At 40.2% G+C, this 24,068-nt stretch overlaps 3 protein-coding genes across 6 annotated transcripts; 1 reads left to right on the top strand and 2 right to left on the bottom strand.

The window, feature by feature from the left end:
- Nucleotides 1-310: 310 nt before the first annotated feature.
- Nucleotides 311-6,213, bottom strand: thsd1 (thrombospondin, type I, domain containing 1). 2 transcript variants are annotated; one of them, XM_085289091.1, is made up of 8 exons: nucleotides 5,696-6,213; nucleotides 4,845-4,969; nucleotides 3,606-4,000; nucleotides 2,890-3,490; nucleotides 2,599-2,760; nucleotides 2,072-2,492; nucleotides 1,427-1,967; nucleotides 311-1,309 (listed from the first exon to the last, which is right to left on the bottom strand). In XM_085289091.1, exons 2-8 carry the CDS (start codon nucleotides 4,894-4,896, stop codon nucleotides 677-679), a joined length of 2,805 nt encoding a protein of 934 aa, XP_085145217.1. In that variant the 5' UTR covers nucleotides 4,897-4,969; nucleotides 5,696-6,213; the 3' UTR covers nucleotides 311-676. The 2 variants fall into 2 exon arrangements, with proteins under 2 accessions (XP_085145217.1, XP_085145218.1); XM_085289092.1 differs by lacking the exon at nucleotides 5,696-6,213 and having other exon boundaries at nucleotides 4,845-5,664.
- A 1,216-nt stretch (nucleotides 6,214-7,429) lies between these two features.
- vps36 (vacuolar protein sorting 36 homolog) lies at nucleotides 7,430-14,942 on the bottom strand. 2 transcript variants are annotated; one of them, XM_085289114.1, is made up of 15 exons: nucleotides 14,837-14,942; nucleotides 14,307-14,497; nucleotides 14,033-14,101; nucleotides 13,866-13,936; nucleotides 12,632-12,746; nucleotides 12,445-12,534; nucleotides 11,773-11,859; nucleotides 11,156-11,188; nucleotides 10,902-10,979; nucleotides 10,534-10,668; nucleotides 10,330-10,395; nucleotides 10,169-10,233; nucleotides 9,695-9,779; nucleotides 7,956-8,032; nucleotides 7,430-7,810 (listed from the first exon to the last, which is right to left on the bottom strand). In XM_085289114.1, the coding sequence occupies exons 2-15, from the start codon at nucleotides 14,400-14,402 to the stop codon at nucleotides 7,729-7,731; spliced, it is 1,149 nt and encodes a 382-aa protein (XP_085145240.1). In that variant the 5' UTR covers nucleotides 14,403-14,497; nucleotides 14,837-14,942; the 3' UTR covers nucleotides 7,430-7,728. The 2 variants fall into 2 exon arrangements, with proteins under 2 accessions (XP_085145240.1, XP_085145239.1); XM_085289113.1 differs by lacking the exon at nucleotides 14,837-14,942 and adding an exon at nucleotides 14,670-14,792.
- On the top strand, nucleotides 14,823-23,658 carry proser1 (proline and serine rich 1). Of its 2 annotated transcripts, XM_085289094.1 has the most exons (12): nucleotides 14,823-15,278; nucleotides 15,366-15,431; nucleotides 15,836-15,904; nucleotides 16,621-16,715; nucleotides 16,857-16,950; nucleotides 17,148-17,258; nucleotides 17,754-17,855; nucleotides 18,054-18,132; nucleotides 18,392-18,484; nucleotides 19,563-20,868; nucleotides 21,708-21,849; nucleotides 21,960-23,658. In XM_085289094.1, the coding sequence occupies exons 1-12, from the start codon at nucleotides 15,234-15,236 to the stop codon at nucleotides 22,083-22,085; spliced, it is 2,328 nt and encodes a 775-aa protein (XP_085145220.1). In that variant the 5' UTR covers nucleotides 14,823-15,233; the 3' UTR covers nucleotides 22,086-23,658. The 2 variants fall into 2 exon arrangements, with proteins under 2 accessions (XP_085145220.1, XP_085145221.1); XM_085289095.1 differs by lacking the exon at nucleotides 18,392-18,484.
- Nucleotides 23,659-24,068: the final 410 nt, after the last annotated feature.

Raw genomic sequence — 24,068 nt, 5'->3', positions numbered from 1 at the left:
GCGAGATTCACGCCGATCACCAACGCAACCGCTCCGTTCCCGTCTCAACCTGCTAAATCCCCGTTCACCCCCGACCCACGGCTACTTCGTTAGCAACTCCTTGTCACGAATTCACTGGTTGACTAAATAATAAACACTGCAAAACGTTTGAGCCGTCTCTGTTTGTGGTTATCTGCAATCGAGTCCAATTTAGCTATCGGCCCGTGGCCATTGTGACAGAAGCAGTGTAGCTGGTGCGGTTTCAGTATTGTAGAGTACTGTAATTGCAGAAGACTTGGCAGCACTATAAAAGAAACACATACAGTTATGTGGAAATAAAACTAGAGCATTATCTGGGCCTAGGTATTGATTTTAAGAGTGCATTTAGAAAATGTGACAGGTTTATTGTACCAGCTGTTGAAGTACAGAGGAGAAATGTATTTCCAAAGTGTGTTAAAAATCTCAGCAATGGCATACAGTGAATTAAATAAAACTTTCAGTCAGTAATAATATTACAAAATATCAAAAACAAACCTTAAAAAATTCCAAACTAAAGTCAAAAATAAGAACTTTAAAAGATAAACATATAGAGATAAATCTAACATTACAATACATAGGTGGGTACAGAGATGTAGGGTGAAGGGTAAAGAATAAATGTGATTTTCAGTGGCAGCTTTTCTCAGCTGTCGTTTGTGATCTACTCCTCCTCCCATACATATGACGAGGACAGATCTAGATCCAGCATCTTTTGTTCTGCCTCGCTCAGCTTGTAGGGAGAGCCATCACTGCTGGTGTACTCCTCAGTCACAGGCAGAGAGTGGCAGCGACCTTTCCTCTGGTCTGAAGATGAAGCAGTAAAGCTGGAGCTGCGCTTGCGCCCCTTGGCTGCAGAGTTGGACTGAGCCTCCTTTAATTTCCGGGCCAGGATGTTCCTCTGAATTGGTGAGGGGCCACGACGATTCCAGTTCTGTTCAGCCCGATCCAAACTCAACTGGTTCACTTCCTGAGAACTAACAAGTGCTGCGGCGGGACCCCCGATCCCTGAAACTTGGTCACTGTTTTTTCTCCTCTCTGCTGTGCTATTAAAGTCAGATTTACCCTGTGTCCCAGATGCTGAAATTGTGTTTGTGTTGGTTCCAGCATGTTTGATTTCATTAATGTGTGAAAGCACTGGTTTCTCTGTCCAGGGGTTCCTCTGGTCACTTTTCTGTAATCTGGATCTAGCCCACTCTGAAGCCCCATGCTCTGGAATTGGATAAGAGCGATATGGCTGTCTCTCCCACCCTCCTTTGCTCCAACAGCTTCCTTCGGGAAGAGTCCGAGATCCCACCTGGAAAGGACATAACGGTTAAACTTGACCATTCGTGGCACTAAAATGTTTTACAGCAATAATAAATAAACAAAATAAAAAATAAATTAAAATCATACTAAAGAGTATATAAGTTACCTGGGTCAGGCTTCTTTCTCTGAACTGTCTGGACTGTGAGAAGGACGGTAGCTGAGGTTTGGCATCATTAAAACTGGAAGTCCGTCGGAAATTTGGATTCTTATGACAAGAGTTTCCCGCTGCTGCATGTCCTTCTTCTCTGAAACCTGTTAGCCCACTCCTCTCTACCATCTCTACCCAGTCAGCAGTGCGGTCATGCCACTTGGAGCTGCTCCTACTTGCGTGAGCAGCAACAGGAGGACCTACGATCAGTTCCACTCTAGGACTCAGTCTGTCCGGTGTGGCCCTAAAAGTTTGTGGTGGTGGTTCAGAAAAGGGAGCTGCAATGTGAAAATTCTTGAGTTTAGAATCACCCTGTAGACCTAAAGGGGAGGCAGAATGAGCAAATCCAATCGGTGTAGGAATGGGAGAGATGGTGGGTGAAGCAGATGTGTCTACAACAGTGTCATGGACAGGGCTGGAAGAGACATGGTACAGCTGTGTAGCCTCCTTTAAGCCCTTCTTCTTCATCTCTTTCAACTGTTGTTGTGCCAATTTGTACCTAGGCAAAAAATAGTTTCCGGTTTATTGTGTGTGTGTTTTTTTTAATAGCTGTGACAAAAAGGGCGACATCTGGGATAGAATATTATAAATTTTAAAACATACCCAAATATTGGTGGAAACACCTTCTGGCCAGTGGGAGATAGTCTTTCTGGGTCCTGTGGGAGTGGTATCACCACGGTCTGTGAGAGAGGTTGACTTCCCAAGAAAGCCCCATCTTTTTGGGCTGCAGCCACACCCACGCCCCCTGAAGGGCTGTGAACATCAGACAGGCTGGGTCTTTGTAGGCTGTGCCCACAGATGGAAGCCTCATCTGAGAGCTTGCGCCCTCCAGGAGAATGCATGGAGCTTCTCCGGACAGAGCTGCACTGAGGGCTCTGGCAAAATTTTCTCCACACCGTCACCACAACAGTAGCCATAATCACAGCCAGACAAAGGGAGATACCAACTACCACAATCATGTTACCGCCCAAGGGTGCAACTCCAACCGGTGCAGGTGAGAGAGATGGAGAAGGAGCTGGTACCACTGGGACAAAAAGAAAAACAAAGTTTGGACACAAAACTGAAGAGAAAAAGCTTTAATCTAAGATACTGAAGTTTAGAAAGAGCAAGTTAAGGGTAAACAAACTCACCGACACAATCCTCTAATGAACACAGGGACTGCTCCTTGATCATGCCAGTGCACTGCATCCCTCGCACACCTGAGGGCAGTAAACACTCACGCACTCGTTCCCTCACCCCTTCTCCACAGCTCACGCTGCACACACTCCACGGCTGCCATGGCCCCCATGACTCTGCAGGATGCAAGGAAAGTGTTAAAACACGATAAAGCAGATTAGTAGTTTAAAACCTTTAACTCTGCATTGCTACATAAATTCCCTCCACTCCAATACACCAAAAACACACGGGCTAAACAATCTCACCTGCACTTTTGTAAGCCACCAGACACGTCTGTGCTGGACTGGGCGAGCGGCTGTAGTTGAAAACAAAGCGAAAGCAGTACTTATGCCTTCCCGGGTAAAACACGGAGCAGTTGAATTCAGTTTCATTCTCTCCCTGAGTCAGCCAGTTAAAGGCCAACGGGGGAGAAGTGGGCTCCTCTGCAGATGAAGCAGCATCACTATACAGTAATACTTTCCCATTGATGTGAGCACAGGGCGGGGTGATCAATTTAACAGTCATAGTGCCCTCACAGCCACTCTTGTACGCATTGGCATTTTCCACTAGCAGCTTATAGGAGAAGATACGGGACAGGTAGAGCGGTCCAGAGCTCTTCACCTCCTGTGCTGTGTGAGGAGACTGTAGAGCAACTCTTATGAAATCTCTGTCTGTGAATGGGAAGGCACAGGACAGTTCAACACTCTGAGAACGGAGGGGTTTGATTGGGATTCGCGTGAGGGCTCGGACCTTGTTGATGCTCTTATGACCTATTTGGTTGTACTCCATGTAGCTGACTTCTAGTGAGAGAGCAGAATCAATGCCGCTGGAACAAGCCTGAAAGTGTTCATTAGTGGATATCCCAACCTGAAGAGAAACAACAGAAGAAACAACAGAAGAGAAGTATGATAAAGTATGATAATTATTTATCATTGTTTTACAGCAGTATATACAGTATATACTGAAATGTTGTTTTTATTGCCTGAAAGGATCCAGAGTGGTTCCCAGCTCTCTCCACGGCAATATGAAAGGTTGGCCAATGGACTTGTAGTTCTGAACTCCACCACCAGGTAGTGCTCTCTATGCTACTGCCCTCTGTGCTATTAGTAGGGAAAACAGTGGAGATGCTGGTTTGTCTCAGCAGGAACCGGAAAGTTCCTGCGTACGGGAAGCAGGAGCAGTTGAACTCCACCCTGCCAGCCGGTTGATTGTTGTGGAGAGTCTTGGTCAGAACAGTGGTGTTGCTTTCCGTGTTGACGAGAGATAGGCTCCTTCTCCGGATGGTGCTGCTGTTGGATTTTATGCTGAAGTCCACAAATACACTGCTGTTGCTTAGGGCAGAATGCAAGGAGGGCCAGATATTGAGCCCTGCAAAAGCTGCAGGAAAGAAAACACACAAGTAGATGTGAGAAAGACAGAGAAAGGAAAAAGAAAATGTTACACATTGTTCTACAAGTGGTGAATACACCTTCTTAATATGTCCACAATGGGTAAAATTAAGTCTGGTTGTAGTTAACCATTAATGCATTTATTTAAAAAAAAATCCAGATTTTCCAAGCATGCAAGCAAAGTTTTACTGTACCTAAAGGTTTTTTCTAGTTCCATTTTGTTAGGTAAATTAATCAGAATGATAAGCTCAAGTGTGAGTTAATATTTGTGGCTGTTTAAAAAAATACTAGGAGTGTATGGGTCTGTTCATTTTTGTTGGTAATTTTACAAATTGTAGAAGGTTTTCTAGTAAAACTTGGCCTCAATTGTGAGTTTATAAAGCGTCAGTTTTGACAACACATTGTAACCATAATTTATAACAACGTGTCCTATGTGTAATTATAATACTTTTATAAACCTCTTATACATTTCCCTTATCCAACATCAGATATATTGCCCAAACAACCACAAAGTATAGTTTTTTGCTCAGAACGACAGAACAAGCTCAGTGGAGTCCACATTAACAGGTTCAAAAGCAGTAAAGTATAGATATCAAACAGACAAAGAGTTAAACATGTTTGAGTATATAAGCCAGGAATCAGGGTGCTATTAGTGGGGGGAAACGCACTAGTAGCATGTTATTTTAAGAGCTATTGTGCTCTGTATTGTGTAAATCCTGTTGTTGGGACCTCACATCCTCACAAAGGAAAGCGGGTGTCTGAAGAGGCCACGCATTAGCCTCGTTCAACAGTCAATTAAAATGCAGTAAGATGATAGATTTGTAGAAACTCACCATATCCAATGAGCACTAGCAGGAAGGACAGCAGTGAGACAGCCTGTGGCATTCCGATACCTGTGCCTCCTTCTTCTCCAACACCACATGATCGTCCTATTCCACCATCACAACGCTGTAAAAAGCTTTAAATGGGGAAATCATAGAACAATAAAACAAAAAAACCAAGAAGATAATCCACAGAGAAGTACTAGATAGCAGTTAAGTGTGTGTACAAGAAGCTGTGCGCTCTTCTGCATGTATGGAAAACAGGAAGGCTAGAGTATGAACAGTGAACATGACTTTTCTGAATTTACACTGGCGTCTTCCTCTTCCTTTCATCTTCACAATGGGTATGGGGAGCTGCCACCATCACACAAGAGAGGTTTCAAAAAAAAGAAGGGGAGGGGGCTTTGTTCATCACAAACATGTAGTAGGCTGAAGCCAAACACTTGTCTGAATTGATCTATATAACAAACAATGTATATATATATATATTTTTTTTTTTCAAAAACCGACTATTTCAGACTTTTGAAGTCAGAGCAGAATCAGAAAATTTACTACTAGTTATTATTTCCATCATAAAGTCAGCCAAACTTCCAAGCAAATACAAAGTTAAGGTGGAGCCTGGTGTTTGCTTGTTTTTAACCCCCTGCTCATACTGTGTAGCTCATTTGGGTGAATATTTTCAGGATATGACTGGTTTTTAATCCGCGAATAAACACAGCGCCCTTTGTATGCGCAATACCTTCTGATTAGTGAATCTAAACCTTGATTTTCAGTCTAGATTAGCATGCATGGTGCTTTACATAGTGACTCTAACCCTTTACTGTTTTGTGTAGTGCAGTCTGATTAAATCAAATTGTACTCACGTGTCTTGAAGACTCAGAAAAGTATGGTTCCTCGACGCTTTCCCCCGCACAGCACCCACAGTAACTGTCCCTCCATATGCTCGTTGCGAATTTCTTTTGCCAGATAAGCTGCTAATAAATTTCACTGACAGTCAGGGGGACAAGTATGACAGCTCCACGAGCGCTCCAGAGGCGCGCGCTGGGGTTCAGAGCGCGTGAAAGAGATCCGCTCAGTAAGGTCAACAAGAGGGCGTATTATGTTTGCGACAAACTCCCTTTTCCTCTCAGAAATTAGACACGCAGTTAAACGGTTTACGACTTAAGTCTTAAATATTATCTGCCTTGAAGCTTCCATTTAAGAAGATATTTAAAAAATAAAGAACGTTTTGCGTCCAAAACGACTCTCGCCCTTTTTATTCCTGCCTGAGATTAATAGCAGGTAAAATGAAGCAGTGAGAAGTGGAACTGGTTCTAACGTGCTTTAGCTCTGGGAAATTTCATGCTAGATGAAAAAAGGCACAAATGAAAGATACATTTCCTGCTCTGGCAGTTAAAGGATCGCATTGCATTAAGTCTATCATTCCAAAGATCGATATCAGTTTTAACAGGCGCCCGGATCATCAAAACATTTAAGATGGCAGTGCCGCAGGAAAAATATGTGAAATTCAACATAGGGATCTGTAGTTCAATACTTTATGTGACAGTGTGAGAAAAAAAATCTAACGTTTTAATCAGTATTGTATAGTAAACTATATATGTCGTTTTTCTATGATTAACCAATTAGAGTTAAAAATAAAATAAAATAAAATAAAAGCACACCAAATCATAAATTATGCAGAAAGCCGTAGTCAATCTCATTGTAAGAGCAACTGGACTCATGTCGTGCGGTAAAATGTTCACCTAACCTAAATATTGTGCATGCATCCCCAATTATGAGAATCAGACCTGCCTCGGCTCGGCTCTCGAGACTTCCTGAACTAGTTGAATTCATCTATCAATAAGCGGGCCACATGGCAGGGTAATCTAATCAACTCTGCAGACCTTCATTCTTCCTCTGGCGAGAGTCCACACAGAACAGGAAACCTCTCTGGAGATGAAACGTTCATGTTCACAATGGGAACAATGAACTTTTCTATTCTGTTTGTTAAAATACTTTATGGTGACAACAGAAGCACCATTCTAACACTACTTGTTGCCATAGGCTCCTCATTCATATGTAGTTACTTGCTATATGGTAACTGTGGGTGAATATGATAAAGTATTATTTTGAAAGATTTGTTGTGCCAGTTGATCACGTGCTTAACTTTCAGTTTTGCCTTCAAAACACACACTCTGGTATTTGTCTAGCACAACTTTCCTCTGAACTGGGACTGAGTATTACTCACATGCACTCTGTAAACTGGATTGACAGGAGACGCATTTTAGTCTGTCTTGTCTGGTCTTGAATTTACCCAAAGCTATTACACTCACAGGAGCGTTTGCTGGGAAAGGGACAGGAACTGATGTTGATGGACTAAATTAAATGACCAACAAAAGATGCAATGTGGAGCAGGTCATTTGGATTAATTGAAACCTGGGCATCTATGTCAGCAGGGAACGCTACAGTCCCTAACCACTTATTATATATTTTACTCTGGAAAATGTCATTAGCGATGGTATTTTTCATAACAGAATGCTTTGGTTGCATTGAATAGGTATACCCGACTTTTCCAGAATGAGTACATTGTGAATGAAAACAAAGTATAAAACATAAAGTGCCGTTTTTCAAAAAGCATTTATTACCAAACACACCCGATGGTCACTCTACCAACGAGAGTGGACCTGAAGCTTGAAACATTTTGAAAACAGTCCAGTATCGCTCGTAGTTCTAGATAAAAACATATCTATAGGTGGATTCACAGTGCTCTATTATAATCAGAACACCAAATGGATACATACATTGGATACATACAGCATGTATGAAAAGTACAGCACCTGTAGAGGTCAGCTGATATAGTTTTTTTTTTTTTTAAAGAAATCATCTGTTAATATATTCCACTTTAATTGTAAACAGGTTAAAATAGGTTTGGGTAGAATCTTAAACCCTCAACAGAGTCATCTCTACAAAGGTGGCCCATCTTCTCAGCCAGCAACAACCTGGACATGGGGAGTGAAGAAGGCAAATAAATTACAACATGACAAACTGCAGCAACAAAGAACTATAAAATATGAGACACAGACAAGTATTTCACACTTCTACACCATGACGATAAAGTAAAACTGACTGACATGACTAACTTACCGCTCTTTTGACAGAAGAACAGAGAGACCCAAGAGCTTTGCAAACTCCTCTGCAGTCAAGGAGCCTTTCTCTGACACCTGTCCATGACAGGAAGAGATACAGAATTGGTTATAAATGTATCGGTTTTCTCTTAACCTTCAGAAAACGTGTAGTTGAACGCTTGTTCACACTTGTTGGAGCAGTGTCTGTACTGCACAGATTGTTCTTGGTTAGAAGAAAGCAATTGCTACTTATTCACCTTTTTTTCTGTGTTGAAATAACTCTCTGTTGACCAAAATCAGCTTAGTTTAATGCAACCCATAAATCAGTATCATAGATTAGATTACCTAGTGAAGTCATTTAAAGGAGTAGCCAACTTAGCCATTTAGTATTTTCCTAGCAATAACAAGGTTAGACAACTTGCAGTAATTTCCCTGAAGTTGGTAGGGATATATATAGAATTATACATTTTTGTGCTATAACAAAGAGTTCATGTTAAAGGCTATGCTGTGCTGGGAGAAGATCATTTGCTGACATTAGTGGACTGAGTTTTTAAGCTTACTCTAGCCAGTGTTTTACACTAGCTTGCAGTGTGGCAATAAAGGGAGGAACTGAGTAGAGTCTAACCAATATCAGAGTTTTTAGACCAATACCAATACCGATATTTGATCATTTAAAAATCTGATATACTGTCCAGTTTTTTTAATTATTCTGTCAGACACTCAAAACATAAACAGATTTCCCTAACATTTGTTATCTGTAGTTATTAATTTACTTGTTTGCCCAATTCTGGGCCGATCAGCTGTTTGTTGTGTTTGTGGTTCCAAACATACATCGCAGAACGCTCTCCGGTGAACGAACTGTGCAAGCTCAACACTCATAACATGTTTGAATAGTGTGTCTTTTGTCTCGTCTTTAGTTAAAAATAAATAAATAAATCAATTATCAGCCATTATAAATTCTGACCCTGATAGATCAGCAAATAGCCAATATCACCAATATCGCCACAACAGCTCATCTGGCTCCATCTCAACCTCTCCTCTAATGCCCTTATACAGAACTACAGTTCTTATCTAGGCAGCCCATCATATGCTTTCTCTACAGCCACACACAGTCCTTCTGATTTTCTCTATAATTCTCCATCAGGACTACACAGAACAGTTAAGGGTTAGACCCACTATGTAAAGCACCATGCATGCTAATTTTTGCTTTCTGATTCTGATTCATCCATTCTCCCCTCCTTCTGATTTTCTACATTCATCAGCTCCTTCCATCTTAGCACACTCTCTTCGCTTTTTAGCACATTTTCCATCTCTATCCTTACTTACCCTAACCTGCTGCACATCCTTTCCAGCTTGGCCTCTCTGTCTAGCAAATATATACAAGTCCTTTTCCCCTTCCTTTGTGTCCGGCTTCACATAGAACCTACTATAAGTCTTTTCCTTTGCCACCTCTCTCATTGCCATATGCTCCCAATACGCCTGTCTACTTTCTTTATTTCCTTGATTATCCCAGTTTTTTCTTTGCTAACCTCTTCCTTTTCATGACAAAATCATGCCCCGAGTCCTTTAAAAAGATGCCAGCCAACATACTGTTTTGAGCAAATAAAAGGTTGTTACATGTAAATTGCTTTACATTCCTATTCACAGCACCTTTAAATTATTTAGTTCATTTTGATAAGTAGTGGAATGTGATGTTTAGTCACCCTAAAGCATGATAACGTCACAGACTGTATTATGATTGTAACAGTTAAAGCTTACATTGTCCAGTGCTGAAGCTATCATTTCCTCTTCACTGTGAGACTGCAGCTGGACCACCATCACTCCGCTATCAAACACACGCAACCTACACACAAGATGAGATATGAGAAAAAAGGGGTTAAGTGTGCATGGAAGGAATAGAGACCAGTTTTAGGGTTTTAGGCTGTTTTATTAAATATTATAGACAGTTAAAATATGGCAACTAGCTTGTAGTGCTGGGATCAACTTTGTACGCAAACAGTAAAACAAGCCAGTTTTTTGTTTTTTTTTCTGAAACTGAGAAGTAACAGGAAATGACAGCTGCGGAGGCCTGGACAGCCCTTCAATCAACAGGAAGCCTGGCAGGAAGAGCCTGGCCTTTGTGAAGTGGGCACCAACCTAGCACTATAGTAACATAGCCTGTCTCTATTCAAATTAATTTAGTGCACACCTAATTTAAAACGGAATACAAAGACAAATGCAACACAAACTCACCTCAACGGGAGCTTCAATGACTCAAACATTTTACACGCATTCACCAAATCTTCTGGAGATAACAGCTGTGGAAAGAGGAAAAAAAATAACCAAAGATGTTTGTGTGTAGTGTGGAAGTACAATGTTGTGTTACAGTTATGTGTGCATTTTCGAAGAATTACCTCCATCCCTCTAGCACGATTGACGAGACAGTACACCTCTGTAAGAGCCATCATACCTCCACGTTCCTGTGAGAGTGGGGAGTGGGAGAAAGAACGTGAGAGAAAGAGGATCATGAAGAGAATAAAATAAAAGCAAGTAAGTAAATATAAAAGGTATCTCTTTTTTTCCTGTTTCACCCCCCAAAAAATAAAAATCACACCCACCTCCAGAGGGGCCTGCAGCATATCCCCCAGTTGCTTAGCCAGTTGCAGGTGATAATGTGTACCGGATCCATGTGTTTCTCTGGTAACAGGGTTAGCGATACCCATGCTCAAGAGGTATGCCTTAAACCGTATTGTCTATTGAATAAAACACAAGAATAAATAAAAAACAAGCTGCTAAAAAAGTTATTTTAGAGTCACAATTTTCTAAAACGCTAAGGTAACCGTATCATGCAATAAAACATGTGTTGTGTTAAATTTGTGCGATTTGTGTGATTCAATAAGATGTGAGGAGGATTACAGTACAGTGACTTGAAGGTACAGATATTATCCTTCATGTTTCTGTCTCATCACATCAGGAAACTCTTTACCTCATCTTCTGTTATGTCTCCCTGCTTGTCTTTGATCTTGTTGGCTATAGATCTGGAGAGCTCCACCATCTCTTTGGCCTGTTAGGAAGAGAATCATGAAGAAAATCCCACTAAGGAAATGAGTTTTACACAGCTCTGCTATTTATGATTATATAAATTTACACATTTGTCAGTGGATAACTTAAAGCTTCCCTAATTCTGTTATAACTCAGCAACTATAGAAACATGTAAACATGAAATGAGAGCTTCCTTACCTTCACCATCAGCTTACTGAGGTCCTCAAAGGCCTGAAAAGCAGAGACTGAATGAGTAATGGCTTTCAAAATTGTTGACAATTAAATAAACCACAAAACTTCCTGGCTGCAGATATAATTTAAATGTCATTCCACAGCAAACCCCCCACCCCTGTAGCTGGATATAAAACATACTTCCTAACTTTAAACCCCATTTTTGTAAAAGCTATACTTGCCATGTATTTGTATCTGTCATTTGGATTAAATTAGTATTTTTAAATACTGATATATCATATAATGTATTCAATAGAAGTTATATAAACAACTTTCCAGTTGCCTTCCAGAGTGTCACAGTGGCTGTGGTCATCTTGCTTTGCAATAACGTCCAATGTTGACAAGTTTTTACAGAAGAAAAAACTAATAAAAAATGTAAAAAAAAAAAAAAGTCCAAATCCAAACCATATTTATTTTAAAATATATTTACAGTTAATTTAGTCAAAATGACTTTGGTTAAATACAAGACCTCAGCTAAGGGTTTCAAGGAGATGGCGATGGATTTTATCCATAACTCTGCATCAGAGAGAGTATACCATAATTCCAGTTCTGGCCCATTTCTCACTCTTTATTTTTCCCATTACCTCAGAAATGTTTTTGTCTGTTTCTTTCCTCTTCTCCTCGATCTTCCTCTCAATGCCAACAATCCCAACTGCACGTGTCTTTCCTGCCTACATGACCACAAAGGAAAAGAAAACACACATAATCAAGTTAAACACGGGCAACTTGTCTCAAAGGACAAGGAAGGACAAAAACAAACAAAAGAAATCCAGGAGGGAACTCTTTGTGGTCAGTAGTTGTTATAGTACATACGTTAATTTTACTGACCATTATCCTGTTCAACAAAAAATGAAGTAATGTACTTTTTGGAGACACATGACCTAATGCAAGTGGAATGACTTCTTGCACTAATTTCTGTGAAACATTAAATCTAATTTGATGCATATTGATACTTAAAAAAAAAACGTTGGAAAAATCTAAATGTCAGGCAGTAATTCTTACTAATTGTTAAAAACTGAAAGGTACAAGAATTAAGTGCCTACGCTGCCATCATGTGGAACATATCTTACACTGACAGTGATTCCAAGCTTCATTTTATCATATACTGAACTGTTACGGTACATGGAAGTTGCGTTTATACGCTGGTGAGTGAAAACAATGTGCCACCTACACCTACAAATCCCCATAAACATAACAGAGCACAAAGGACAGATGGTTATCAGTGAGGAAACACGGTGTGCTCTTTTGTTTCTAACCTGAGATCCAGTTCCTGTGGGAATGGGCTGTGAAACTGGTGTATTCTCCCACCTTTTCTTGGTCATCTCTTCAGTGAGCCTCCTGTAAAACTGCAAGGAAAAACAACAAAACAGAGCCATGTCAGTTCCAAGTCATCAAAAAAAAAAAGCAGTACAAAAAGTGAAAATGAGGAAGTTGAATCACTACCTCAATCTGCCCATGTTCCTTAAAGGATAGCTTGATGTAAGAGTACTTGCTGTATTGGTATGGACCTGGCTCCTTGTTGGCAGGTACTGGATGCAGGTGGATCACTATTTTTGCACTTAAGAATAAGAAAAACCAGTAGTTAGGAGATACATATTTTCTTGTACTAAATTTAAGTTAGTGTATTTATATGTTCTCTGTGACGGTTCTCCGTCATCCAGGTCATTGTAGTCTAAGGAGCTTGGAAAGAAAAGCTTCTGGTCTTCTTTAAGTTTCTTGAAGGGAGTCCCCATCAATTGCTCCTTACAGGATTTATTAGTTTACTCTCCCCATACTTTTTTATTCTGTAGCTGTTACCACATCTATTGATGTAAGAGTGATGCTTGCCTCTTTCAAAGTACAACTAGTGAGATCATCATGTTTTGATCTTTGTTTTCACTACATATTTAGTAGCAATGGAGCCTAGTTAGCTCTCCTATCTTGTCCCTTTTGTCTTACTTCTCTCTGTCCCTTTGAAGAAGTGAGGCTCCATAAATATTAAAGAGGTACATATTATTTCTAAGTTGCAGTGAATAGACAGAAAAATAAACTGTAGAAAACTAAACAGCAGAAAGAAGAAGAGAAATAACAATTTTAACATAAAGCAGTGACACACTCTGTAGCCTGATCAACCCTGGCATGGCCTCCTTGGATGAGGGTGTCTAGTGATAATAGCCGAAACGCCTGATGAATCCAAAAGTTTACTACTGACGATGTGTCCCAAATTTTAATATGATAAGATAGATCAGATCTCTAATTTCTAAACCAAACCAATGAAGAAAAAAAAATGGCAGATTAGCTGGTGTAAAAGACCAAAAGTTGAGGCACACTAGATGTGTGCCGCTGGTAAAGTTTCTGGGCTGCCTTTACTAATAACAGCCATCCCTCAAGATTCTCTCCATTTAAAGCAATGCATTATCAGGGATTGTAACATCTAGTCCTTTTACTGAATCAGTAAGGGGCAACACAGATGCTATTTATAATAATTTGGCAGTTGTCTATCCTAAATAATTTAGACCTTTTGCTCTTTATCACACTATTTATGTACAAAATTGACATGATGCAAACAATAGACTATTGAATAAGTAAACATTAGGACTGATATTCACAATGATTTAAGTGCATTCCTGATAATTTTTAACTGTCTTTGTTGACCATTGCAGTGTGCTGAAAAAAAAATGTATTCAGCAGTGTTTACCTCTTTCCTATTCCTGCAGCCTGCTCCTCAAAGAAGATGATCTGTGACAGGGGCATGGCGATGCAGCATTCCTGGAGACAGCAAAGGCAAAAGGAGCCATCATATCAGCAATAGGCACCAGCTGGCACACAAGGTGGGTAGTTAGGGTGTGTTTAATGCTCCCTTACATGATTTTTGATATCCCTCCAGATTAAACGATGGGTGCTCAGCAAGGTAACTCCGAGATCCAGCTTAGCCTGTACAATGACACGAAAGACTTGACGTTACTTACTTGCGCAGCTTTCCGAGCTACAAACACTCCCCACGGTACACATGCAACCACATAAAGCAACAACTCTTCATCAGCATCTGACATATATGGTTTTTGTAACAGTAATATGGTGTAAGTTTTAGCCACCGCGTTGTTGGACCAGGCTGTTAAATCACAAAGCAAAACGATACCTTATCATCACCGTCATACAGTCTGACACCTCGCTGCTGGATCACTAAAGTTTCGTTTATTTCTAGGAGCCCATTTGACCACGAAAACCGGTCCATTTTTAAGAAAAGCAAGAACAATTCAGGTCGCACTTCACTTCTTCTCCGGTAAGACTCATCCTATGTTTTCTTCCTGTATGCTGTTCAAAATTCGCCTGCGACAAAAACCAAAATAGAAATTATAATATAAGCTAAAGTCAACTGAACTCACAAATATATTGTTTATACATTAACTCTCTTCATTGGTGATGTTACCCCAGTTAACTGTAGCTTTGATATTTTTTCTCTAACACTTTTGCTACACGCTGTATTTTTTAAACTAGCTACCTCTAAGGGGTCCTTTCAGTGTTGACGTTCACAGCGCCAGCTGTCAGGAGCTAGCAGGACTGCTATCTTCCCGGGTTAATTTGAGATTTTAAAATATATATTTTGACATTTTTTCACTCCTATTTAATAGATCATCAAAAAATGTAACGATGATTGAATGAAAACACCTGCAAATATTTGTTTCCGGGTGTCTAGTCGTTTCTCTAGTTGCGCTGTCCTCCGAGTCGAGTTAGCTGTAGCCCGCTAGCTTGTTGTTAGCTGCGGGCAAATCTGGTACAGACGGGTTCTGCTCTGCAGACTGCTCCTCTTCTTTGGAAGTCATTGTTGTATTGTATGTAACGATCATGCAATTTTTAAGTAGTATGCTGCGAATATTTATTGCTTTAAATTTCGACGAATTAATAGTATAAGTGAGTAACTTTGGTCATCAAAATAAAAGTCATCTGAATGAATTTGACATCATTTGACTTAATCTGCTGTATCATAATCAGTCTGTTTATTTAAGTTCAGCTTTTTGGTAGTATTCATTGTTAAAGAGTCTAGCGTTTGTTTAAGTCAACAAACATGGATAAGAAATCATTTGACATTGTATTGGATGAGATAAGAAAGGTAAGAAGCGGCTAATGTCAAAATATCTTATTTATTTTGGAATCGCTTAAGCTTCTAGCTTGCTCTCTCGTCATCCTGTTTCTGTAGTGCGTCTTGACCGATCAGCGCATCAGAGCCATTGAGCAGGTGCATGGCTATTTCTCCAGTAAACAGGTAAATGTTTTACAAGCTTCCTCCATATTTAATAGCCCCAGCTATCCTCATGTGATAAAAGATTAGATTAATTAAGATTAGATTAATCAATCACAAAGCAAAACGATACCTCGAATCATAGATTACTCACTGTATAACCCGTGTTGCATGATCGTTTGTTTACAGTTGTTACAAGATGAATTGTATGATTATTTATTAAAAAAGAGGATGATTGCAAAGAACTCATATTTCAGGATAAAAACACACACACACACACACACACACACACACACACACACACACACATATATATATATATATATATATATATATATATATATATATATATATATATATATGTACACACATAAACACTTTTTTAATGCTTCTGCTTCTGCACTAATACTGTCCTGAAAAATCCACAGGTGATGGAAATATTGAAGTATTTCTCATGGGCTGAACCACAGATCAAAGCTGTTAAAGCTCTGCAGCATGTAAGTAAACCACTGATTTATTTTTATTTATTTGTTCGATTGGGGCCCCAGTTTTATTTTCTCTATTTATATTGTGTGAGATAATCAACTACAACGTTAAAGAAATTAAGACTACCTGCCTAATATTGTGTAGGTCAACCTTCCACCAGCAAAATGGCTCTGAACCTTAGGGACATGGACACGGGACCTCTGGGGGTTTCCTGTTGTGTACAGGGACAGCGGATTCGTTTGGTCCTGATGGTTTCGGGGTGGGGCCTCTGTGGATCAGGGTTGTTCCTACAAATCTTCCTGATGTTTGTTTGGGATCATGGAAGTTTGAAGGCCAGGTCAATGTCAGCAAATCTTTGTCATGCTCTTTGAGTTGTTCCTGAGCATTTGTTTTTTGGGGTTTAACGGTGCATTGTCCTACTGGGGGAGGCCCCTGTCGTTGGGGAGAGCCATTGCCATAGGGGGGTGTGCTTAGTCTACAGCAACGTGGGTGGTATGTGTCAAAGTAATATTTACATAAATAGCTGGTCACAGAATTGAACTGTAGCAATAGTCAAACTATGGTATTTTTATACACTTTCATAATTGTTTGTAATCTGTATCACAGATGTATCTGTGATTAATATAAACAAGTGCAGCAAATACTATGAACTTAGAAAATGTGTTTGTTTAAGTGAAGTTGAAACCTCTTTGTTCCTCAAATATGCTTTCTAATCTGTTGCCTTTAGAAAATGGTTGCAATCCCCACAACAGAAGTCGCAAATATCTTGAACTGCTTCACGTTCTCAAAAGACAGACTGATTGTCTTGGAACTGATAGCCTTGTGAGTACATTTTACAAATGTGTCCAGTAGGTTAAACAACTCATTTTAAACACTGTAACTCAGATGTTGCGTTTAAATCTTAGTGATTTGTACAATTGTTGACTAACTGTTATCCCTTTAAATATTACTCTTCCCATTCAGAAACATTTCAGATGCTCAGAATTATCGGCCAGTGGAGGATCTCTTTCGTATACACTTGTCTGAGAAGAAGCGTGCCCGCAGGATCCTGGAACAGGCAAGTTTAACTTTTAAAAAAATCAGGAGATGATAAACTGTTGTCTGTTGTTTAGGAAGAAGTAATTAATGTAATAAAAAACTAAGATAAACTTTTAAACTAAGAGTGCTATTGTGTTATTTTCCATTAGTTTGCATATTTTAATGTACACACACACACATACAACCTTTAAAATAATAATATTTCTCTCTTATTAGGTCTGTAAGGTTGGCTGCAAGGCTCCCATAGCAATGATCTCCTCCTGTGGAATAATACCAGGAAATCCATATCCTAAAGGCAAACCCAGCTTGGTCACTGGGTCATTTCCTGTAAGTATGAGGTTTGTTGAAGGATACCCAAGTTCTGAACTAACAGACTTTACATACAACTAACATTGCATTACATTACATTGGAAATAAAAATTGATTTTTTTGATTTAAATTGTAAACAACAAAATGGTGCTCAAAGGAGCTTGCAAAGAAAAGCGTCTGGAATTCTTTAAGTTGCTAGAATCACATGAGCCAATTAGAGGATCATCAAGGGGTCCTTTTGTCCCTCTTTGGGAGGATACTCCCACTGGGTCTAAATCTGGGACTCCCCACCATTTGACCTTAGAACTGAAGAAGCTTCTCGGATGAGAGGTGAAACGTCTTCTAGCAACTTAAAGAAGTCCAGACGCTTTTCTTTGCAAGCTCCTTTGACTACGATGACCTGGATGACTGAGAACCTTCACAGACAACAAAATGGTGCATTTCTGGATGTCCTTATCTGTTTTAAATGGGCCTAGTCATTTGAAATAATATAATTTTGTTTTATGGTAACAGGGAAACCCACCAGTAAAAAAGGAAGGCGAGAAGAAAGAAGACACCTCTAACAATATGGAGGGGAAAGGAATTGCTTCCCGAATTATAGGACCATTCAAACCTGTAAGCATGAACGTCAAACACAGACTATAATGATGGTATAAAAAAATAATTTGCTTCACTTGTTAACCATTGATCATACAAAGGATGTTTTTTCTTATTTTCCTTGATTCTTCCTCACATTCTGACTTTATGTATTCCAGTTATACAGAACTTGCTGATCACCTAAGTGTTTTATATCTTTGTGATCCTTTTTTCAAGTTCCCCTCAACATACAATCCTCATCGACCTGTTCCTTACCCAATACCACCGTGCCGACCCCACGCCACCATTGCACCAAGTAAGAAACACCACAGAAGCAACACACTCCCACCTCTGGTTTCCTTTGCATTTCCCTATACAACCTATCAGTTATTGAAAAGGTGGATACCAAGCTCCGAGACAATTCAATTAATACTGATGCCTAAAGAGGTGCACTTAACCATGTTTTCTTATTGCCATCTGGGATTGGTTTGGGTGCAGTAAGTAGTGGGGTGTGTGATTCTTTTATGTGTATGAATGTGTGGTGGACACGCTTAATATTTACAACTGCTGCTTAGGTGCATACAACAACGCAGGCCTTGTTTCTATGGGAGGGGTTATAACAGCCAACGTACCCCCACCCCCCTACAACTCCACCCACAAAGTAGCAGGTATGATCCAATGACAGCAACCATGTACGTGTGAGTGTGAGAGCACTCGTTGAAGCTTGCTGCCTAACACACTGGCATGCTGCTTACCTGTGCTTCTCCAGTTTAATGGCTTTATCAGGTAAAGATGTCTTTCCCACTTCTCTTGGGAACACTGAGTGACCAGAAATAAAGTCCACTGTGATTTTAATTAAAATCGTCCATTTAGATTAGTCGGAGAACATTTTATTGTCGTTTTTCCCATCCACTTCCAGTATTACAGTATTTCGGATACATTTAACTTGATAATTCTTCTTGTAATAAATGTGGAGGACTAAACTGAAAAAGTACCAAATTACCTTTCAGTGCAAGTGATGCAGTAGCACAGTACAACACTACAAAGCACCCAGCACATGTACCAGACAAATGAGAAGTAGTTTCAGTAAAAACAAATCAGTGATTTTTCTACTGGTTTTTTTTTTTTTTTTTCTCTTGTAGATATTTTGGTTTTCTGGTCAGTCAGTCTAGATGTATGTTTTTGATCACTTGTGGGGTTGGGATTTGGGTTGACTAGCCTGGGAATAACTTCAAACTAATGTCACTCGTTTTCTTTCTGGATTCATGCTTTGTGCTGGCATTTAACACGCATCGCTTGGGATGACTTGTTTTCCAAATGCAGCGTCTTATCACTTTTCACAATTGAAATACATCTTTTGAAGGCCTTTGGGGAGATTTGTGATCTTAAATGCAAAGATTTATTGTAGCCAGAATGTTCAGATAAAAACAATTTTAGCATGTCCCAGTGTGTTATGTAAACCTTTCCCCAAAGGTAAAAAGAAGACATATTTTGATCTTGAAAATTGTTTTAAATTTCAATTTAATGAGCTGCATGTATGAATGCTCTATATGCAAGTTTATTGGCTCTTTGCTGGGCGTTCCTGCCTACATCCTGGAGTAAAACATGTTTGTAAACAGTATTACTAAAAAAAACCATTTAAAAAATAAATAAAATGCAACATTTTTTCGATTTAAGTCCATGCATGTCAGATAATAGTAGTCATTAGTTCGCACATTTAGCTAACTATAATCTCCTTCTTTACAGGTTACAATAAACCAGGCAATCCACAGAACACCACACCTGGAATTAACAGCGGGCCCCTCCTCATTCCTCATGGGTCCACACCAGTCCCAAACCAGGCCTCTCCTGCTCCTCCCACTACCCCCATCACGCCAGTTTTCCCAGGAATGGTGCCCTCTCACAACCTCAACGCCCCCTCTCCCTCACCTGCTCCATCCCCATCTGTAATCAAAGCAGGACCACAGACTCCCACTGGTCATGCTACACCTACACCCTCATCTGTCATTAAAGCGCACACCCCATCAGGCACACCTTGTGGAACTCCTGTCCCTGGCAGTGGGGGCTTCTCCCCTTTCCACGCAATTTCCCGACCAGGCACCCCTGCTACTTCACGCAGTGCCCCAGAGTCCCTGTCTCAGACGAACTCCAGTCAGCAGAAGGTTTATTCTCAGTCCACAGAACACCAGTCAGGATCACCCTTCCCTGGCATACACCCACAAGCAGGTAACTCTTCTGGGTCAGTGATCCGAAGTTACACCCCATCTGGACCGCAGTCTCTTCCCCCTGGACGCTCCACGCCAGTAATTCCGAGCTGTTCCACCCCAGGTCCCAGTCCTAAACCTTCCCCTGCTCATTCTGCACAGGCTCAGGCAGTTGTGGCTGGAGCCTTGAACAGACACAGTGCGGGTAGTAGCAGTGGCAGTAATAGCCCTGTACCCTCTGCCTTCAAGGGTACCTCTCGCTCTGGCACACCAAGCTCTGCACAGGCTGCTCTAGCACGTCCCTACGGCCTCTCACACCCTTCAGGTTCTCCTCAAGTCTCTCTCCCTAGTCCTGTTGGTCTCACTGGCCTACAAGCGCTGTCTTCCAGCAATGCACCCTCTCATTACCCGGGCCTGTCACCTTTTCCCTCCCTTTCTTCATCTCTGCCTCCTTCAACTGTCCCCTCATCCATGCCAACAATGTCCCCAACTACCAAGATTTCTAACCACCCACCAACAACCATCTACTCTGGCTTGGCTCCAAATGCTCCTCCGAGTGCAGCCTCTCCTTTTGGTCTAGGCCTCACCTCTGCTCCCTCTATATTCCCAGGCCTTCCACCTGGGGCTAGCCCAACTGCCTTCCCTGGACTTGGTGTGGCAGGGGGGCATGGTGCTGGGAGCCCTGTTTTAACTTCATTCATTGGACTACCAGGGGCCACTCCATCTACAGTGGCATCAGTGGCACCACTGCAGGCGGCGGCGGCAGCAGCAGCAGCAGTCGGCGTTCCATCATCTTCACCAGTTTTACCAGGCTTTGCGTCTGCCTTCAGCTCCAATTTCCAGCCTGGGTATGTGTCCTCTTTACTAGCCAGTATACAGAAACTGGGCTGTGTGTGCCATAATCTGCTCTATGTGTGACAATACAGCATTGACTTCCTGATATTAAACTGAGTTTGAACGCCAAACGCTTACCTGTTATAGTATTCATGTATTGTAGTAATGAAAGGGAAAAGTAGACTGCATTAAGAATTTGGACACGATGACACCATGTGACACAGATTTCCAGTAGCTTATAAAATAGCTGGAAAAAAGGGCATCGTAAATCATAACTACTTTCCACTTTGTTATTGTCTGATAACCGAACAGTTCATTTAGATAGTGCAAGGAGCACATGGAGTGCAAGCATTAGACTTTTTTTGTGATGTCTCAAATAGTCCTTCAGCAGCATTGCTCAACTGTTTACTCCGTCATATGTAGTGTGATATGTTTTCCTTGAACAAGTAATGCAAGCAGAAGGTTTCCTTTTGTTGAACTCGAAAGGGACAAACTGTCTTGTAGGAGGAATTAAATGAGCCACCACATTATTTAGTAACAACAAGTATAATAATATGCACATACATGACAAGTGTCATATCATAAGCTGCCTTTATGTTGCTAGTATAATTCTTACATTCTTATGAAAAGTAGTCTTAGAATTGGCTGGATACTAACACCATGCACACAGACTTAAAGGAGAGTCTTCGCTGGTTGCATGGCAACGGCTCAGCTGTACAGCAGTACATGGACTTTTTGTCAGCTGTTTTTAAATGTCAGCTCGTGTACACATTAAAAAAAGGACAGATAACATGCAGGTGGTGTTATTGTTTATTATGTGCCATTTTTAAGACCATGCATGCGCATATTCCAGGTTGAGCGGTGGACTCCAGCCTCCAGGCAGTAGCGGGTTTCCTGGCTTACTGTCGTTCCAAGTGCCAGGCTTCTCTCCCTCTGCCTCCCCCGCTGCACTCAGTGGCCTCCACAACCCAGCTGTGCAGTCTGCCCTGCTGCAGGTAAATGCGCACAAAACCACACACACACAAATGTTCTGACCAAGTTTTAAAAAACAAAAAGAACTGAATATTATGTTGTTGTAAACACTGATTTTCTTATCTTGTTCCAGCCTCATCCCCCTTCTGCTTTGGAGAACTTCACTACTCAACCTAACAGCTTCACCAACTACCCTGCAGGCCCAGGACACACGTTCCCTATCCAATCGGGGCTGCACCAACCGTTGGGCTGGCCGTGAAACCTACAATAGTTGTGAAACATTGAGTAAAAAAGTAACATTGACTCCTGCCACACCTCTTAGCAGGTGATACAATTTCTATTTGTCCTTGAACCCCAGATGAGCACATGACAGTTAATCACTGTGTATGTTGGAACAGGAGTGAAATGGGTCAAATAGTCTGTGGGGGAAAAGGCATAATTGTAATATCATTCATAGTGAAGCGTTGTAAATATTAATTGTGAAAGTTGTTAGTTTGACAGGTAGACTGTGAGTGATTTCATTATTAGCCTGACTTGCCTGTTTTTAATCAAACTTAGAACATTTATAAATGAATAATGAATTATAGAGTATTAGAAAAGTCCACATAACATTATGTAATAAATTGACCTCAGTCCTGAGCCACAGTAGTATCTCATTTCCAATTACAGAGCAAATGAAATGCTAATGAAATAGATTGACAGGCATAAGATATAGTATTGTAACATGATTTTTTTTTTTGATGATGTCCCCGTTATGCTAATTTCTAATCTAAAAATTTACAGCACAGTGGTCTTCTTTAACATGTGAAAATGTTAAGTTTGTCTCAGTTTTTTTTTTCTTCTAAAAACATCAGGTTTTTAGCAGTACACTTTGGGCTGTTTTAAATTGGTAACGAGGGGGTGCTTCACCAATTCTTGTTTGTTCAGTTATGTAACACAAAAATAGGTAAATGAGAACAGTTTTATTTACAGTTAAGCTGCATTAAATTAAAGTTACTGTGAGCACAGCGTGTAGAAAAGGGGCAGACAGATCCGATTCTGTAATTTTAGCGATGGAAACAACTTCTTTTTTTTCTGCTGATGCTGGGACATTGCCACCACCTCAGTTGCTGGGAGTGCACGGAGATTCTTGATGCTTTTGTAGCTGAAGTGCAGATCATTGTAAGGACTCTGTCTACATCTCAGTTTCAAATTGAGTGTTTCCAGCACTTCTAAACTTCATTTGGAGAAGGCTTTCGTAAAGAATAAATAGGAAAAACCTCACAAAGCATAGCAGGGGCACATACTAAAGTATGCAAACTACAAATGAATGTGCTGTGTCAGGGGTTAGTTTGTAGTACATACAAAAACTTGCATTTGGCAGCTCTACACAAGTGTGTTTTTTGTTTGGTTTTTTTTTCATTCTTTTCTTTTCAGTGAACATATTTGTGACTGCAATTTTCTGTGATTCTCATGTTTACAAAGTTTATTTCTCATATGTGACACTGCTGTGACTGCTACTACAACATTTATCCAGAATAAGGGTATGCAGGCATTTTTTTTTTTGACATTGTCACTTTTTTTTTATTATATTCTGTAGTTTAACAGATTGAAAGCTGTACTTTTGCCCCTCTTTGCTCCTTAGTAGTTTTCTATTCTACTGGGATTATCTCAATGACAATGACCTTTGTCTTGAGTAATAGATGTTTTGTATGCTACACAGTTTTTATTTTATTTTTTGCCCTTTTTAAAAAAATGTTTCCAGTGAACTGCTGGTTACTGTATCTGTAGTCTATGTGATGCCATTACTGTCGACATCTCTTGAATAAAAATACTGGAGCTGGACAAAATAATGGAAACAAAGTTTATTTTAACCATAAAGCTACACGTATACATCAACTCAATTTTGAAGATTCACTTAACTACAAATCCTAAATGACTGCATCTATTTAATATCCACTTTGGTTCCTAACCTTGATTTGAATGGTTTTACAACCTGCGTACGTTCCACTTACCCCACCATATGCAAAGCTTAGCACAAGCGTCGCTATTGCTCAACACACAAAGTCATGTGTCAATTAGTCATGGAAAAAATTTTTCCATTTGAGTTCTTTGATCAGAATATGTTTGCTAATTATATATAAAAAAAACTTTTTGTGATTTTTGTTTTGTACAGTTTAGCTTTTTTGTAAAACTATTAAACACTTTTTCAGTCAGTGCAATTAGGATTATTCATCTAAACCTGTATACATGTATTTAATTT

This window comes from Mchenga conophoros, linkage group LG10 (genome assembly GCF_057382185.1).
Source record: "Mchenga conophoros isolate Kocher_MC1m ecotype Shallow Benthic linkage group LG10, M_conophoros_male_GT1.1, whole genome shotgun sequence".
Taxonomy (NCBI): Eukaryota; Metazoa; Chordata; class Actinopteri; order Cichliformes; family Cichlidae; genus Mchenga; species Mchenga conophoros.
This window is presented reverse-complemented; position numbering and strand designations above follow the sequence as displayed.